This window comes from Acomys russatus, chromosome 31 (genome assembly GCF_903995435.1).
Source record: "Acomys russatus chromosome 31, mAcoRus1.1, whole genome shotgun sequence".
NCBI classification, from domain to species: domain Eukaryota; kingdom Metazoa; phylum Chordata; class Mammalia; order Rodentia; family Muridae; genus Acomys; species Acomys russatus.
The window spans coordinates 1,764,668-1,780,142 of NC_067167.1; the positions used below are offsets into that span (position 1 = coordinate 1,764,668).

General features: G+C 59.4%; 1 protein-coding gene across 2 annotated transcripts; it reads right to left on the minus strand.

Annotated features, from left to right (window-relative positions):
- Positions 1-894: 894 nt before the first annotated feature.
- On the minus strand, positions 895-10,910 carry Mknk2 (MAPK interacting serine/threonine kinase 2). Of its 2 annotated transcripts, none has more exons than XM_051172784.1 (14): positions 10,804-10,910; positions 10,545-10,661; positions 6,826-6,913; positions 6,633-6,734; positions 6,456-6,553; positions 4,874-4,953; positions 4,645-4,718; positions 4,352-4,456; positions 4,216-4,271; positions 4,016-4,111; positions 3,590-3,784; positions 3,092-3,256; positions 2,641-2,684; positions 895-2,340 (listed from the first exon to the last, which is right to left on the minus strand). In XM_051172784.1, exons 2-14 carry the CDS (start codon positions 10,593-10,595, stop codon positions 2,115-2,117), a joined length of 1,380 nt encoding a protein of 459 aa, XP_051028741.1. In that variant the 5' UTR covers positions 10,596-10,661; positions 10,804-10,910; the 3' UTR covers positions 895-2,114. The 2 variants fall into 2 exon arrangements, with proteins under 2 accessions (XP_051028741.1, XP_051028740.1); XM_051172783.1 differs by having other exon boundaries at positions 4,007-4,111.
- Positions 10,911-15,475: the final 4,565 nt, after the last annotated feature.

Consider the following 15,475-nt stretch of genomic DNA (forward strand, 5'->3'; position numbering starts at 1 on the left):
GTAGGGGATAACAGATCAAGAAATTCAAGGTCCTCATCCCCAGGGTTTGAGGCCAGCCTGGGCTGCGAGGGACCCCATCTGCTCAAAGACAAGCCCCGCCCCGGACCACCCTCCCTCCGGTCACGTCACCCCACCCCTCTGGGTCCTAGGCTTGTTTTTCTTTAGCCTAGTACTTCCCTCTGGTGATGGTGATGTCACCTCCCTGGGACATGTCCAGAGGGGTGCGCCGGAGCTGAGGAACCAGTGACTCGGGACCTGCAGGCAGCCACCACCTCTGCTGCTGTCACTGCCCAAAGATTTTTAAATGACTTTTATTAAATCCTTACAAAACAGAATACAAAATCCTGGCGTTGACAGTTGGGAAAGGAGTCAGAGCGGTCAGTTCACCTGGTAGGATGGAGCTGAAAGTGCTTGCATGTCCCCCACTCTACAACAGGGTTTTAGATTTCAGCATGGCTTGTGGACAAGCCGCCCAGGATCATCTCATTCACAGTTAAGGGGTCTGACCGGTCCTCCAGGTTGGGCTTGGAGGGACCGAGGGAAGGACAGCCCTGCCAGGGGGAGGGAATCAATACTGCCTGTTCACTGTCCAGTCAGGTTGCTTACAGAACCTGCAGGGGGGCAAGTCCTCAGGGGCCAGACAGCTGAGTCATGCTGAGTGAGAACAGGGTGCCCAGGAGCTCCCCACCTTCCAAGGGGGGTCTTTGGAAATGTGTCCACAGAGACAGGCAGGGCAGGACTGAAGGCATGTCCCCTCCCCCACTGTGACGATCCTATGAGACTGGGGAGGAGGGTGGGAGAGTGCTGGGTAGTGGGTATCCCAGGCCCCCGCCCATCAGACCCGACATTCAAGTACTCTTCAAGAACAGGGAAGCAAGTCAAATTATTCTTTAAAAAAAAAAAAAAAAAAAAAAAAAAAAAAAACTAAACGAGACAAACAATCCTGACCAAGGATTTTTGAGGCCAGAGGCTGCCCTGTAGACACCTGAGCAGAGCAGCTGCAGGGCAGAGTGGCCTGGCCCCTGGCAGCTGCCCCAGACCAGCAGGGCCATCAAGAAAATGGGAACTCGTATTGCATAGTAGTTGGTGACTAGGAACAGTCCGCAGGCCTCAGGTTTGGACACTGCAGAGCCACCATATCCCTTCCCAGCCTTTCTTGGGTGCCCAGAGGGAGGCCAAGGCAGCTTCAACCCTGAAAGTAGGCAGACCCAAGCCGCTGCCCTTGTCGGCTGAGGGAAGGTGAGGGACCCCCGGGTGTGGCTGCAGCTCTCGTTAACACAAGGGCTTAAGAACCCCAGACCCAGGAGCAACATGGGGCAGGACATGGCCAGCTGAGCCCTGAGAAGGGGCACTCAGGTGCCCTGGGTGGGGAGACTTGTGGGGACCCCATGTTTGCTGATGTGGGCCTTGTCCAGCACCTCTCCTGCCTTGATGGAGCTAGCTGGGTGCAGGGTCCCCTCCAGCTCTGCCCCGGGTTGGGTTGGGAGCAACAGGCCTCTCCCAGGGGAAGGAGTAAGCGGCCTGGGAGGGTGCGCTGATTGTCAGCCCTCCAAGGGACACGGCAGGTGGGTGATGGGGACTGGGAATCAATTGAGTGCGCTGTCCCTACCCACCTGCGCCCCAGAGATCCCTATCCAAGACAGGGAATGCCCTGCCCTAGACCCAGGGGTGCTCTGGTGGGGAGACAGGACTACTGTGCTCACCAGGAGGGCCCGTCCCTGACAATACTGAGGGCTAGGGAGAGGTTTGGGACGCTGACCCTGCGGGATCCCCAGCCCTGGAAGACAGCAGAATGGCTGGAGTGGAGGTGGGGGCGCAGGTGGCAGGACCTTCACAGTTGACAGGCGAGCATCGTGGGGTGCAGGCTGAGTGGCCCGAACCCTCCGCCCTCCGGGGCACTTGCTTTCAATAGCGGCAGAAGAAAAACAAACAAAACAAAGCCAAGTAGGCAGGGGCAGGGCGAGGAGAGGGAGAAAAAGCAAACACCTCCCAACAGATCCCTACACCGCCAGCAGGACCCAGCTGAGCTGGCGCCTGGGGTGGCAAGGGGCGTCCAGGTCCCTAGCCATCAGGTCCCCCAGGGGAGGGGCATATGTACAAGGGGCTACTGGGGGTCATGCGCGATCCCCCACAAGGACCACAGGGTTGGCTGACAAGCTAGCCCTCTGGCGCCGCTGGGCCAGCTTGGACTGGGAGGGTGGGGACAACTGCAGGCAGCGTGAGGTAGCTCGTATGACCACGGGCTGGTCCTGCCCAGCGTCCTCCTCGCACTGGGCCAGCTGCCGGTTCATGGCAATGGCCTCAGCCGCGAAGGACGTGAGGTCTTTGGCACAGCTGTTCCTGAGGACAGGATGGGGACTGTCACCGGAGCGTGCCCCTTTCTGCAGCCCTCTGTAGGCACCCACCAACTCCAGGCCCTTCCAGGTGCCAAGACCCCAAATGGGAGCTATTGGGTCACCTGGTACAACACAGCGCTTGGAGCCAGGTTCCCATTTGGGCTTCTGTGGCCCTAACATCCCAAGGGGCTCAGTGCTAAGGTACCTGCTGAGCATCTGCAGGGCTACGGCGTAGGAGCCCCCCTCTGCACCCCAGGAAAATAAAAGCCCAAATACATCCATGACTCAAGACCCCAGGCCTCACCTCTGCAGAACCAAGGGTGTCGGCAGGGTGTTCTCTGGGGCGCACTGCAAGAAGAAGGCAGGGCAAGGTCAGGGTCAGTGGGCACTTGAAAGGCCTGGCTAACACTAGTTCAAGTGTTCACCGTCAGCAGACGCCCCCACTGGCCCTCAGTCTGTGTCCTCACGCCTTCTGCAGACTGTCCCCAGAAGGAGCCCTGCTGGCCTGGCACTCAGCAAGCTACCTGGAGGGGGGGGCCTCACTGGGGAGTGGGGTGGCCAACCTGGGACAGGCTGCTGAGCTCCCAGCTGGGCAGGAAGGGTGCATGCAAGGCCCACTGGGAGCCATTCCCAGCCATGGCCACGCCCTTCTTGTATACTTGCTGTGGAAACTCCGTGACCAGCAGATGAAGCTAGGGTACAGGGCATGTGGGTGATCCCTGTCCCCTCCCCTCCTCAGAACCCCCAAGGCTCACCCCCTGCACCCAGGGGTGCTGCAGGACTTGGGCAGCACTCAGCCGCTGCTTGGCATCTCGGACCAGCAGCTTGGAGATGAGGTCTTTGGCAGCGAGGGAGATGTGGGCCCAGTCCTTGTCGGGGAACTCATACTTCCCCTCCTGGATGCTCTCGAACAGCATGTTCTGGGGGTGGGGTGGGAAAGAGTCACCCCAAAACAGACACGGACCCATTCCTATGCCCTAACAGGGGGTGGGAGATAAACACAGCATGAGGGCCAAGGCCAGACAGGGCTGTTCAGTGGTTAGAGCACGGGCTGCTCTGATCTGCAGCCCCCGGCCCCCGGTGCCCTTTCTGGCCTCCACCAGCACCAGGCACTCCTATGGTGCATACACATGGAGGCAGGCCCAACACTCATACAAATAAAAAAGAATGAAAAAGGGCCTGAGGTCCTGGCATCCAGGAGCCCAGAATCGAGGCCCAGTGCGGGACGGGGAAGGGACCCAAGCAGGGCGCACCTGGCAGGCAGGGCAGGCCTCCCCACGGTCCCAGCCACAGTCGCTGCCACAGTGGCCCACGAAGGGCGGGTAGCCGCTGAGCAAGATGTAGAGGATGACGCCCAGGCTCCACAGGTCGCAGCGCTTGTCGTAGATGCTGGCCTCCTCACTGAAGGCCTCCACCACCTCTGGGGCCATGTACTCGGCTGACCCACACTGTGGGGCGGGCACAAGTCAGGAGGGACGCCCAGCTCCAGCCAATCAGAGACTGCTGAGGCACGCCCGACTCAGCAGGTGATGGGCCTGACCACACCCCCAGCCCCTCCCAGCCAACCAGCTGCTGTTGCTAAGCAGAAGGCCAGGCTAGGGGAGGAAAGCTGCAGAGCCAGCCAGCCGCACCTGAGCCCAGTGCCTGCTTGCCTGCCCCACCCCACTTACTGCCCTCACCGGGGTGAGAAGCTCTGGGGTGGAGATGGGCGAACAGTCTCCGTTGAGTTTGATGCCACTGCCAAGGTCAAAATCGCAGATCTTCACCGGCGAGACCTGGGGGTCGGACAGGCATTATGGGAGCCCAGCCTGCATACCTCCCACCCTCTGCTGCCTTGAAGGGAAGGGCCAAGCGTGGTGGCATGGTCAAGCAGCCTCACCTGATTGGGGTGCTCACACAGAATGTTCTCTGGCTTCAGGTCCCTGTGGGCGATGCCTGGGAAGGTGGAGCAGGGAGTCAGTGGTGGGTGCCTCTAAAGCAACCAGGCCCAGGCCGCCCCATAGCACCTGCCACACCTTTGTTATGCAGGAAGTCCAGAGCACTGGCCACGTCCTGCACCACCACGCTGGCCTCCAGCTCGTTAAAGTGGCGCCTTCTGTGGATGTGGCTCAGGATGGACCCTGTGGTGGAGGCCAAGGAGAGCTAAGTCACCTCCATAGACCTGCCACCTCCCATCACCACCTCCCCTTGATGGGAGCTACCCCCAGGGCTCTTTGACAGGGACAGGAAGGTCCAGCCCCAGTCCCCATGGAAGGTCCTTCCTGACGCTCCCCAGCGCCCACTCCAAGTCCTGCCCACTAGCACCAACCTCCACGCATCTTCTCAAACACCAGGTAGAAGCGGTCCTCCTCCTCAAAGAACTCAATCAGCTCTAGAACATTCCTTAGTTGGGAAGAAGACAGAGAAAAGAAACTGAGGCACTGAGACATCTGGAGGTGTGCCCACGCCCGCCCCCGTCCTGCTGCCCAGCACAGGAGACCCCACCCTCATGGAGCCTAGCCAGCGTCCTACACAGAAGGCCCGGACAGCCACCTTACCTGTGCCCCTGGCACTGGTACAGCATCTCCACCTCCCGGAACACCCTACTGCGGATGTGGCCCAGCTGCTTCTCAATGATCTGCAAGCAGGGAGCACAAAGTCACCAAGACCCCGACAGGCTACCCAGACCCCACATCAGCTCCGTTGCTGTGGGCCTGGAACTTGCTAGAAGTCAGACTGCAGCAAGAACGTGAGCAGGGACCCTGGTGCTCAGGGAGCTTAGACGAGGAGGGAGGGAGGGAGTAGCCAGCTCTCCACCCTGCCCCAGGAATCCCCTGCCCCAGCAAGGGCCGGGCCAAGCAGTGTCAGCTCTCATATGACCCATGCAACAAGGCGGCTCTGTGCCACCTGGCTGCTGGCCCCATGGGCCTGGGTCTGGCTTAGACCAGTGGACCTGAACTCCAAGAAGCCAGCCCCACTGCACCCAGAAGACAGAAGGCCTAGAGGCGCTGTCCCTACAGGACCTTTGCTCTCAAGAGGACCCCTGGCTCCTCTTCTCAGGCTGACACTCAGCAGGTGGAGGGGCAGGGTCCTACTGCCGGGATACTACTCTGGATGGGACCCTGCCCTGGGGCCTGGTAACAAACACCCGGTCCAGCAAGGGTCCTTCCATTCCTAAACCAGATCTGAAGGGCAGACCAAACTCTAGTTCACACTAATAAGCCACAGCCCCACCCTTGGGAAGGCTGGGGACAGCTCCACAGAAATGTCTGCCCTTCCTGGCAGCGGAGTAGCCGGACCTGTATCCTCTCTGGAAGTGAGTCTACGCCACTGGCTGCTTTTAATGTTCTCTAGCCATGCCAGCCTCAGCCCATGTCCTGTGCTGCCACCGCCACCTCCCATTGCCCCCGGGTGTCAGTGATCCCTGGGGACATCACCAGGAAGGCCTCAGGTGCAGTCACCCATCACTCTGGCTCACAGCAGTGAGAAGCCACAATAACTAAGATTACCTGTCCCCTCTGGCCTCAGCTTCCCTGTCTGCAGATGACAAGGGACAGGGCTTCCCTGAAGGGTCACTAGGAGAAAAGCAGTCAGCTAAGCACCTGCCCGGGCATGCCTAGGGACAGGGCCCACTGTTCTGACACTCTAACCTCCAAAATGTGCCGCTATTTCCTTTTCAGGCCAGCAGCAGCCACACCCAGGCAGGTCATTAGGCTCTACCAGGGCCTGTCAGGGCCCTAGGAACAGACAGGAAGGGGATGAACACATGAGACTCTCTTGGGGATCTGTAGTGTACCCCCTAAGCCCCCTGCTGCCCAGGGCCCAAGTGATGCACCAGATTTTCAATTTCTGCAGTCTCCCTCCAGGCCAGTCCTTAGTGGCAGAGGACCAGACTCAGGGACAGCGAGGCCAGCATGGCCCCTGACAAATTTCCAGTCCCCTGTGGCTATGCTAGGGTTTGCTAGCCTCCAGAAGGTGGAATGGACAAGCACCAGCTGTCATCCTGCCTTTCTGTGGCTCTAGGTCTGACCTGGATTCCCAGGGGGCCTGAGTCACAAGTCTTAGGGCCATTTTTAGATACTGGTTTTCCAAGGCTGTCATCTGGGGGCCCACTGGCCCTGGCGGGGGTGCCCAGCTTACCTTGACAGCATACTCCTGGTTGGTGATCAGATTGACACAGGTCTGCACGCGGGCATGGGCACCTTCCCCCAGCACATCCTCCTGCAGCTGGTAGACATCTGGGGTGCAAGTGGAGAGGTGAGGGACTAGTAGCCCAGTGTCCCCTCCCCAGCAGAACCAGCACCCTCTGCCACTCACCTTCAAACCTGCCTGAGAAGCTGTCTGTAGCCCGACAGCGCTTCTTTTTCCGGCCTCTCTTCTTGGCATCCGGGATGTCGATGGGTTGGCTGGAGGGCATGTCTGCAGATGACAGAGACACAGATGGTGTCCTCTGGCCTAGCCTATCTCCACACAGAGACCCCCACGTCCTGCCCACCTCCGGGGTGCTCACCAGGCCGAGCCTCACACTGTGGGCTGAAGTCAGCGTCCCCGTGCTGGGCTGGGTCTAAGGAGAAGGCCAGCTCGAAAGGATTCTGCCCCTGTTGGGGGTAACATGTTCAAGGTGGTTCTGCCAGAATACCCCAATACGCAGCTACAAAAGGATCACTCCGTCACAGTGATGAGACAGAGATCAGCTGGCCACCCAGGGGGCACTGGGGGTGCAACAGCCTGTGACTGACCCCTCTGCACTCAGCAGGTGGGCCTTCTCAGGAGAGCCTCAGGGGCTCAGTGGTAAAGAACTGTAGAAGGCAGAGTCCCTTGGAGCCCAGAGAATCCCAACTCAGGGACTTTACCAGGAGATATTGGGCCATGTGGTTGTCACCTGCTTCTGTCACTGGTATGGGATAGGAGGCAGCCAGACCCCACAAAGAACGGCCCAGCCATGTCCACTGCACCACGCAACCCTGTCACCTGGCTGAGGAACATGACCTTCCTCTCCAAAGCCGGGGCTTGATGACGGGAAGTCTAAGCCACATGGTCTGCCCTGTCCGCTCCCGGGTAGCATGGGGAGTCCTGTCCAGCCGGCTGACTGAGCGCTGACCTCAGGGGCAGGCGTGGGATCAAAGGCGGGGGTAGTGGTAGAGGAGCCTGGGGCGGGGCTGCCAGCCTGTTTTCCCACAGGCTCCTAGGTTATCTCGGGGCCACACCCTTAGTTTTGGGGCCTCAGTTTCCCTGTGGCATGCTTCTCCCCATGCCCACCCAGTGTCTGACTTCTGGGAGGCTCTAGGGGGTGGGTCATAGGCAGGGAGCAGATTTTGGTATGTGGTCCCCTCTCAACTTGCTATCCAAAGCCTCCTGTCTCCCAAGGACTGCCAACACCAGGTGCTGCCAGTAGCATGGGGGCTCACAGGCAAGGCACCCATCGGCGTGAGTGTTCATGGCCCTGCCCGTCCATGGAGCCTTCTTAGGCTGGCCAGGCTCAAACTCATGCCTACAGCTCAAGTAGGATAGCAAAGGACCGAGCTGCCAGATGGGTGCAAGGTCTGAAGACTGGCCAGGAAAGGTAGGAGCTCAAGGCTCCTGGTTTGAATAGGAGCATGCGGAAATAAAACACTTCTTCGTGACAGGTGCTGCCGTCACCTGGGTGGTAGTCTGCAAGCTTGGAAACTAAGGCAAACCCCAGTTTCAGAGTGAACAAGGTGTGGACCATGAGTGGCCGTGGGCGACCTGAGTTAAGCCACAGTAGAGGAGCTGAGGAGAGGGCTATCTGGGAGAAACGTCTCTCCACAATATCCTAGGGAGACGCCAAGGGGCTACAGCAGAAGGACTGCCAACTGGAGACCAGAGGACAGCAGTACGGGAAGGTCCTTGCAAAATGTCCCCCAGAAGAGAACTGCGAGGAGGCAGGCAGAAGAGGGGCAGCCACACCCAGTGCTCTGATAAGCCTTGGCACCTACAAGGCCCAGGCAGCCGCCTGCACCACACAAGATGGGGGGTTGTCCAGCAACTAGAAGGGAGGGTGAGCCAGGCTTGCGATCAAAGACTAGGCAGGGCACCTGCTCTGTGACCTCAGCCTGGTGACCTTCCTCTGGGTGAACTGTCATGGTAAGAGACAGGAGACAGCTGTCCTCACCTGCTTGTCCCAGTCTTCAGTTGAAAAGACTGGGACTCCAGGGACAGCCAGAACTCTGCACAGGAAGCTCAACAGGAGCACATCCTCTTAGGGAGACCCCCAGGCCTCCCTGACGCTCTCCCAATTTGTACATTAAAGACAGGAAACCAGGGCTAGGCTGTAGCTGAGTTTGTAGAGCATCTGTCTGGCAGGCATTAAGCCCTAGGCTCCATCCCCAGTGCCTCTTGAACACCAGAGGAAAAACAGAAAAGTAGGTAAATAAACCCAGGAGGCCTGGCAGGTGTGCCTTTCTGCTCAGCTGCAGACCCAGGATACTTGAAAAGCAGTGGCCAGGCTTCAAGGAAGCAGCCGTGTGGTTAGGGTTCCAGGAGGGGATCGGAGGGACCAGTCTCAGGCTACCTGCAGGGCCATTTATCAGCCAGGTCCCCCTAGTCCCAGCTCGGTGCGGAGCTGCACAGTGGCCATGCAGAGGGCAGCCTGCAGTCCCAAGTGCTGTGTGGGCAGTCCAGGTTGGCCTAGCCAGCCTCCCCTGGGTCTGGCCAAGGGCCTTGAGTCAGCAGGCTTGGCTGGAACCGGCTGGAACCATCTAGAAACCTAGGGTTTGCTTTGGCAGCCTGGCTGACCCCTTCTAGGCTCACACAAAGCCCAAGGAGGGAAAGAAAACACTCTTAAGTGACATTCTCAGATCCATCCCTCATTCTGCTCAGCCCCAAAGCAGCTGCCCAAGGGTCACAGACATTTAAGGCAGGGGCGGGGCAGGCGGCCAGGAGCACTGGCTGGCCAGGCCTGGGAATTCCTCCCACAGGGGTGCAGGCATGTGCACAGACACACTCCTGCCTTCTCCACAGGGCAACAGGTCCCTGCCCAGGCAGCCATTACATAACCCAGCCTTCCGGGTGGGGTGGGCAGGCTGACATCACTGCCTCCCTCAGGCCAGGCCCCATGGGGGGCTCTGCCTAGTACCTGCCCCCCCTTAGATTCACTCATCTAAGACAAGTCTCAACCAGCCACCATTAATAACACTACAGAAACTTCCTGTTCTGACAGGAAATAACACTTTGGGCCTGGGGTGTCTTGAGGGAAGGTTGTCCATAGGCCACCACCAAGTGGGGTGTTGCAGCGGGGCAAAGCACACCCATGTGCCCAAGGACTTACCCACAAGACTTCAGGCCGCTGGTCCCAACCAACCAGCACATGGCCAGCTTGGAGACTACAGTGGACAGACTCAGGATTCCCCTTGGGACTATATAGAGTAAGGGGGAGACCAGGCTGAAAGACCGCAAGGAACATAGAGGCACTGATCACAAGCCAACCTGGGGAGTCCATGAAAGAGGGACCTAGCAGCAGCATGACACAGGGCTGTAGCCTGAGGTCACCAACCAGAACAATGCCAGCACAGGAGACACAGAAAATGTGGGTCCACATACAGAAAGTGGGGTGAGGAGTACAGGACCCTGGTCAGACTGACTGCAAGGGACATGGAGTCACCAATCACCTGCCTGCTGGGGGGGTGGGGGCAAGTCCTGGAAGAGAGAGCTACTGGGAGGCTGGGGACAGGGTGTAGCCTGCTTCAAGCCCAAGGACTGCAGGGGGGACAAATGTTAAGTTTCACTTGAGACCACACACAGAAGTAGGGCTGTGAGATTGCAAGGGACACAGTCACAGATCCCAGGGGAGCCTGGGGCAGCTCATGGAAGAGAGTCAGTAGGCAGCTAGAGACGGGGCTGGCAGTTTACGGGCTCTCCCGAGCAGCACAATGCAGGCTTGGAAGTTGCAAGAAGCAGAAACACTAGATTTGCCTAGGATCACACACAGAAACAGACGATCAAGACCGGACTGTGATCAGGCTGACTGCAAGGGACACAGAGCCACCGATCACAAGACTGGGGGTGGGGGTGGGGGTCCTGGAAAAGAGAGCTACTAGGCGGCTGGGCACAGGGCTGCGGCCTGCCTGACCCTCACCACCTCCGGCGCATGAGTCGCCGCAAGCACCCCTCCCGGGCCCTGCACCGGCCGCCCGGGTGGGCTCTGCCCATCCCTCGCCGCCTCGCACCCGGCACTGCAGTGGGACCCCCCCGGACAGGACCCCCCCTTACCTTGAACGAACGGTGGAAGCCCTGAAGTTCGGCTGCTCTCTTCTGCACCATCTTCAGTCCGGGCCCCGCCAGCGGGGGAGGGGACGCGGGGCCCGGGGGGCGGCTTGGGAGGCGACCCTGCGGGCGGAGGAGACAAAGGGCCGAGGCTGAGCGAGGCGTTCGGCCGGGCGGAGGCGGTCGGGGCTCGGTGGAGAGGTCCCGCGCCCGGCTCGGGCTGCCCTCCTCCCACGGAGAATGTCGCCCTTGGCGCCGCGCTCACCCGGGTCGGACACCGGCCGGCGTCGCAGCGCCGTCACCCGACCTCGCACAGCCCGGACCCCGCTCCGAGGACTGCGCGGGGAACAGCGCCGCCACGGCCACCGCCGCCGCCGCCTCCGCCGCCACCGCCGCCGCCACCGCCGCCACCACGGACCCCTCCGCTGGGCCGCCGCCGCTGAGAGAAGCCGCGCGCGCGGCCGCCGCGGCCGCTTTTATAGGCGCGGTCCCGGAGTTGCCCCGCCCCTCCGCGAAGTCCCCGCCCTTCTCAGAGCAGAGGAGGCGGGGCTTCCAGGGGCCTCGAGGGCGGCCGTGAGCCGAGCTCGGCGGGGGATGCAGAATGCGGCTGCGCGCTCCCAGCTTGAGGGGCGGAGCCTAGCGGGACGCCTAGACTAGCTGCACGCTGAACGCGGTGGCGACGCGGAACGCGCCTGCGCACTTCGAGCTTGGACGCCGAGGGCTATGGGTCGCGCGGAGGGCTATGGAAGCGTCTGCTGCGCCTGCGCGCTCCCAGGGTGGGGGCGGAGTGTGGGAAAAGGCATCGAGTGCGGCTGCGCGACCCGGAGGGCGCTGGCAACCGGAGTGGCCGCCCTGGCTCGCCTGCGCCTGCGCAGAAGGGCACTGCCGGCTCCAGTCTTGGCTTTGAGGCCAGTTGTCCACCTGACTTAGGGTGCTAGAGGTTCTGACCCCTGTCCTTGAACAGGGTGCCTCCGTCAGCTGCGGAAGGAGGGCATGCCCACCCTAATTTTACCTAGGAGCTAGAATACTGATGCCCGTGGCCTCCAGCCATGGCCTCCTCCTGAACCTCTTGGGTCCTGGGAGTTCTTCCTGGGGGTACCTAGGACAGGAGGGGCTGGGATCCCCGATTCAGGTTCGGATACAGTCAGACTGAGTTGGTGCCTGCTGCCTCGGCTGCTTCCGTGCACAGAGGTTTTGCGTCTCCAGGGTAGTTTGTCTCCAAGTTGTCACCACCAACCCATTGAGGCTGGAGTCCCATGAACTTCGAGCGCGTTATTTATGTGTGTGCATGCTCACACACATGCCCACCTGTGTAAGTAACGTGTGTCTCATGCATGCGTGTCCGTGGAAAGCCAGAGGAGAGGCGGAGTTCCAGGCCGCTGTGAACTGCCTCATGTGGGGTGCTGGGCTGAGGCCTTGGGTCCTCTGCAAGGGTGACAGGTCGGCTTGACGTCCGGGTCACGTGTCTAGCTCCCAAGCTTCCTTGTTGTCTTTGTTAGCGTCATTACATGGACAGATTTGGGCAGAGGACAGAACTCAGCACAGGGCCTGGCAGGCACAAACAAAGCCCTCTGTTCGATTGTCAAAGGAGCTTGCCACCAAGTTTGACAACTACTCCTGGGGGACACATGGGAGAAAATTGACTCCCATGAGTAGCCATGACTAACCTCCACCTGCGTGCTAGCGCGCGCGCGCGCGCACACACACACACACGCGCGCGCGCGCGCGCGCGCGCGCGCGCTCACACGCTCACTGGCCCTCAGGAGTTGGATTCAAATCCTTTGAATTTGAAACCAGCCAGTCTCTGTAGCTTGAGGCTACCTAGACAGACCCCATCTCAAGCTAATAAGTCAAATAAGATTCTACCCAAATTCCCAGCATGCGGCTGCGGTGTGGCCTTGGAACATAGGTTGGCACCCACATTCAAGCAGCCCACCTAGGGCAGCTGTTCACACAGATGGCTGGAAAAAGCCCTAAGCCAGGGATTTTCTTCCTTACTGCTTAGTTCAGAAGTTGGGAAGAAAAGCTAAATTGCAAATCCCTGATGGAGGTGGCAGTTTAGTTCCCTAATCCAGAGCCAGTGCCCTTACTACCCCAGCATGCTCCTGAGACTCCCTCCAGGAGACCCCGTGTTATAAAAAGGGGAAACTGTGGAAGGCCAGGGATGAGAAGCTGGGCCTTCACATCGGTTTTCTTCCTGCAGCCCTCCCAGGGCACGAGGCTAAACCTTCGTAAGTGGGGTGTGGGGCCCTGCTAGGCCAAGTATGGCTCCCTACGTGTGAATGGTCACCTTGGGTCTACAGGGCGGGTGGGGGGGCGGGTGGTGGTACACAGAGGGATTCCTCGTGCTTAATCTGGAACGAGCAGCTAGTTGAAACAGGAAAGGGCTGTGCCACCCTGTAGGCACCAGGCAGGCAGGGTCTGGGAGCTGCTCACCCTACCCTGCCCTGCCCTGCCCTGCCCGGGCAAGCTGCCATCCTGCGGTCAAGTCTCTACATCCACAGCCTGTTTACAAGCCAGGCTCCCAGCGTTGGGGGTGGGGAGCTGGGGTCACAAGAGGGCCCAGGGGCCATGTCATTGGCTTTCTGGAAAGCAATGTCTGCAGGAAGCCTGTGTGTGAGCCCCTTTGCTTCCTCTGTCCTTCCAGAGTAGGCTTGGCTGGCCAAGTGATGGGAGGGTCTAGTCTAAGCAGAGGACAGACATGCCCAGGACAGGCAGAAAGGATGGGGGGGGGGCGGGGAAGGTCCCGGGTTTACTCCCCCCACAACCCAGGATCCCAGGGGAGGTGGCTAATGTTGGAAGGGGCTTAGAACTATCCAAGGTGTTAGGCCCAACTGGGACCACAGGAGCAGTAGGTTTCAGCCTACTCAGGCTGCAAACAGGAAATGAGGCGGGGCCCTAGGCAGACAGCCTCAGCTTCCTGCATCACTTGGCCTGATTCCCAACGGGCTGGTTCCTGGGTTCTCTTTCCTTGCCTCCTACCAGGTTAGGAATGGCACCTGGACCTCCCCACCTGCTAGGGCCACGCCTAAATCCATCACTCAGGGATTCTAGGGGGCTTTACCCTGACCACGCACGCTTCCAGCCCCTCACTGGGAGGTTCTAGGCAACGGCTCCTCCCTTGGCCATATCCCAAGCCCTGATGTTTTTGTTTTTCGAGACAGGGTTTTTCTGTGTAGCCTTGGCTGTCTTGGACTCATTTTGTAGACCAGGCTGGCCGCGAACTCACAGCGATCCACCTGCCTCTGCATCCCAAGTGCTGAGATTTAAGGCTTGAGCCACCACACTCTTTTTAGATTATTTTTTATTTTATGTGCCTTGGGGGTTTGCCTCCATGTATGTCTGTGCAAGGGTGTCAAGTCCCCTGGAAATGGAGTTACAGACAGTTTTGAGCTACCATGTGGGTGCTGGGAATTGAACCTTGTTGGTCTGGATGAATAGCCCAAGTGCTCTTAACCACTGAGCCATCTCTCTGGTCTCCTTAATTTGCTTTTTTGAAAGAGAGACTTTGCTTAATTCAGACTAGTATCAAGCTTTCCACGGCCTCAGCTGTCCCTGTTCTGGGCTGACAGGAATGGGCTGTCATGTCCCCCAGCCTCAGGTATCTGGCTTTGTCCCCCACTTCCTGTTCCCACCACCCTACCACGTGCACGACATGAGATTCTGTCCACATCCGTGAGTGTGAGCAAGTGCTGTGCTTGTGACACAGCTCTGGGGAGCCCATGCTAGGAGCACCGCAGAATCCCCACGTGCCTGCACCCTTAGGGGAGGGGGTCAGTGCTTCCTAACCTGCTCAAAGCTGTCACCCCAGGCTAAGGGGACTCCATTGACACCAAGTGGGTTCCAGAAGAGCCCACGGCCCCACAGTCCACGGTCAGAATGGCCACCTAAGGTTGAGGAATGGATTGTCACTCTAGCCGCAGCACTCACCCCGCACTCTACCCCCAGACAGCCCAGTGTGGGTACCCCAGCGGAGTGACAAGCATGCATGCAAGTCAAAGTCGCCTTTGTGGCCACAGGGCTAATCTGATGCAACTGGCTGCAAGCAAGCCTTCCTTCTGGCTGAGTCACCTCACTGTCCCAGTCACTGGGCAGAGTAAGGACAGAACCCAGGCCTGTCAGTGCCCGTGCTGGGGCATGGGAGTAAGCCCGGGAGCGGTGGGCGTGGCCTGGGAGTTGTGACTGCCAGGTCTGACCAGGCTGTGACTGTCCTGGCAGCCGTGGGGCCCCATCCTCCTGATCAGGTCACACCACACAAGGCCCACCTCCCTTGGAAACCAGCATGGCACTTACTGTCCCTAAGGGAGTGACAGGGGCTGTACAGTGTGCCCAGGAAGCACTGGCTCAGCAGTTGGTTTAAAGCCATATCACCCTGTCCCAGCCCTATACAACCAATTCTGCCTCCTGTAAAGGACACCCAGTGGCTTTGGGAGGCCTAGACCCTGGTCACCTGGTCCTTACTGGCCTGTCCCCTCACGGGGACTGAGGGTGTCACGTATACAACCTGGAGTTTGAATACTTTTTCGTACTGTGCTATGAGGTCCCAAGAGGGTTGTGCCACATCATTTCCTGGGGCTTGAGCAAAGAAACTTGAGCTGAGGACCATCATGGATTACTGGAAGCCCACTGTCACTGTGGGGTCCCCCTCAGAGCAGAGTCGGGGAGATTCTGAGCTGCTGTTGGGAAGCGAGAGGGAGCAGCAGCTGGCCTTACACACTGGGACACGTGCCAGAGCCCAGGGAGGCCAGCCTGGCCACACCAGCCTTATTTTTTAACCCTTGTCAGACTTGTGACCTCTAGTCATATAAGATGACCCTTTGGCCCTTTAAGCTCCTAAACTCGTAGCAGTCACTTGTTGAGCCAGCATGGCCACATGGGGCCCAGGCCACAGGGGAAGAAACAGAGACAGGCCCTGGCAGCTGGCAGGAGGTGGGTAC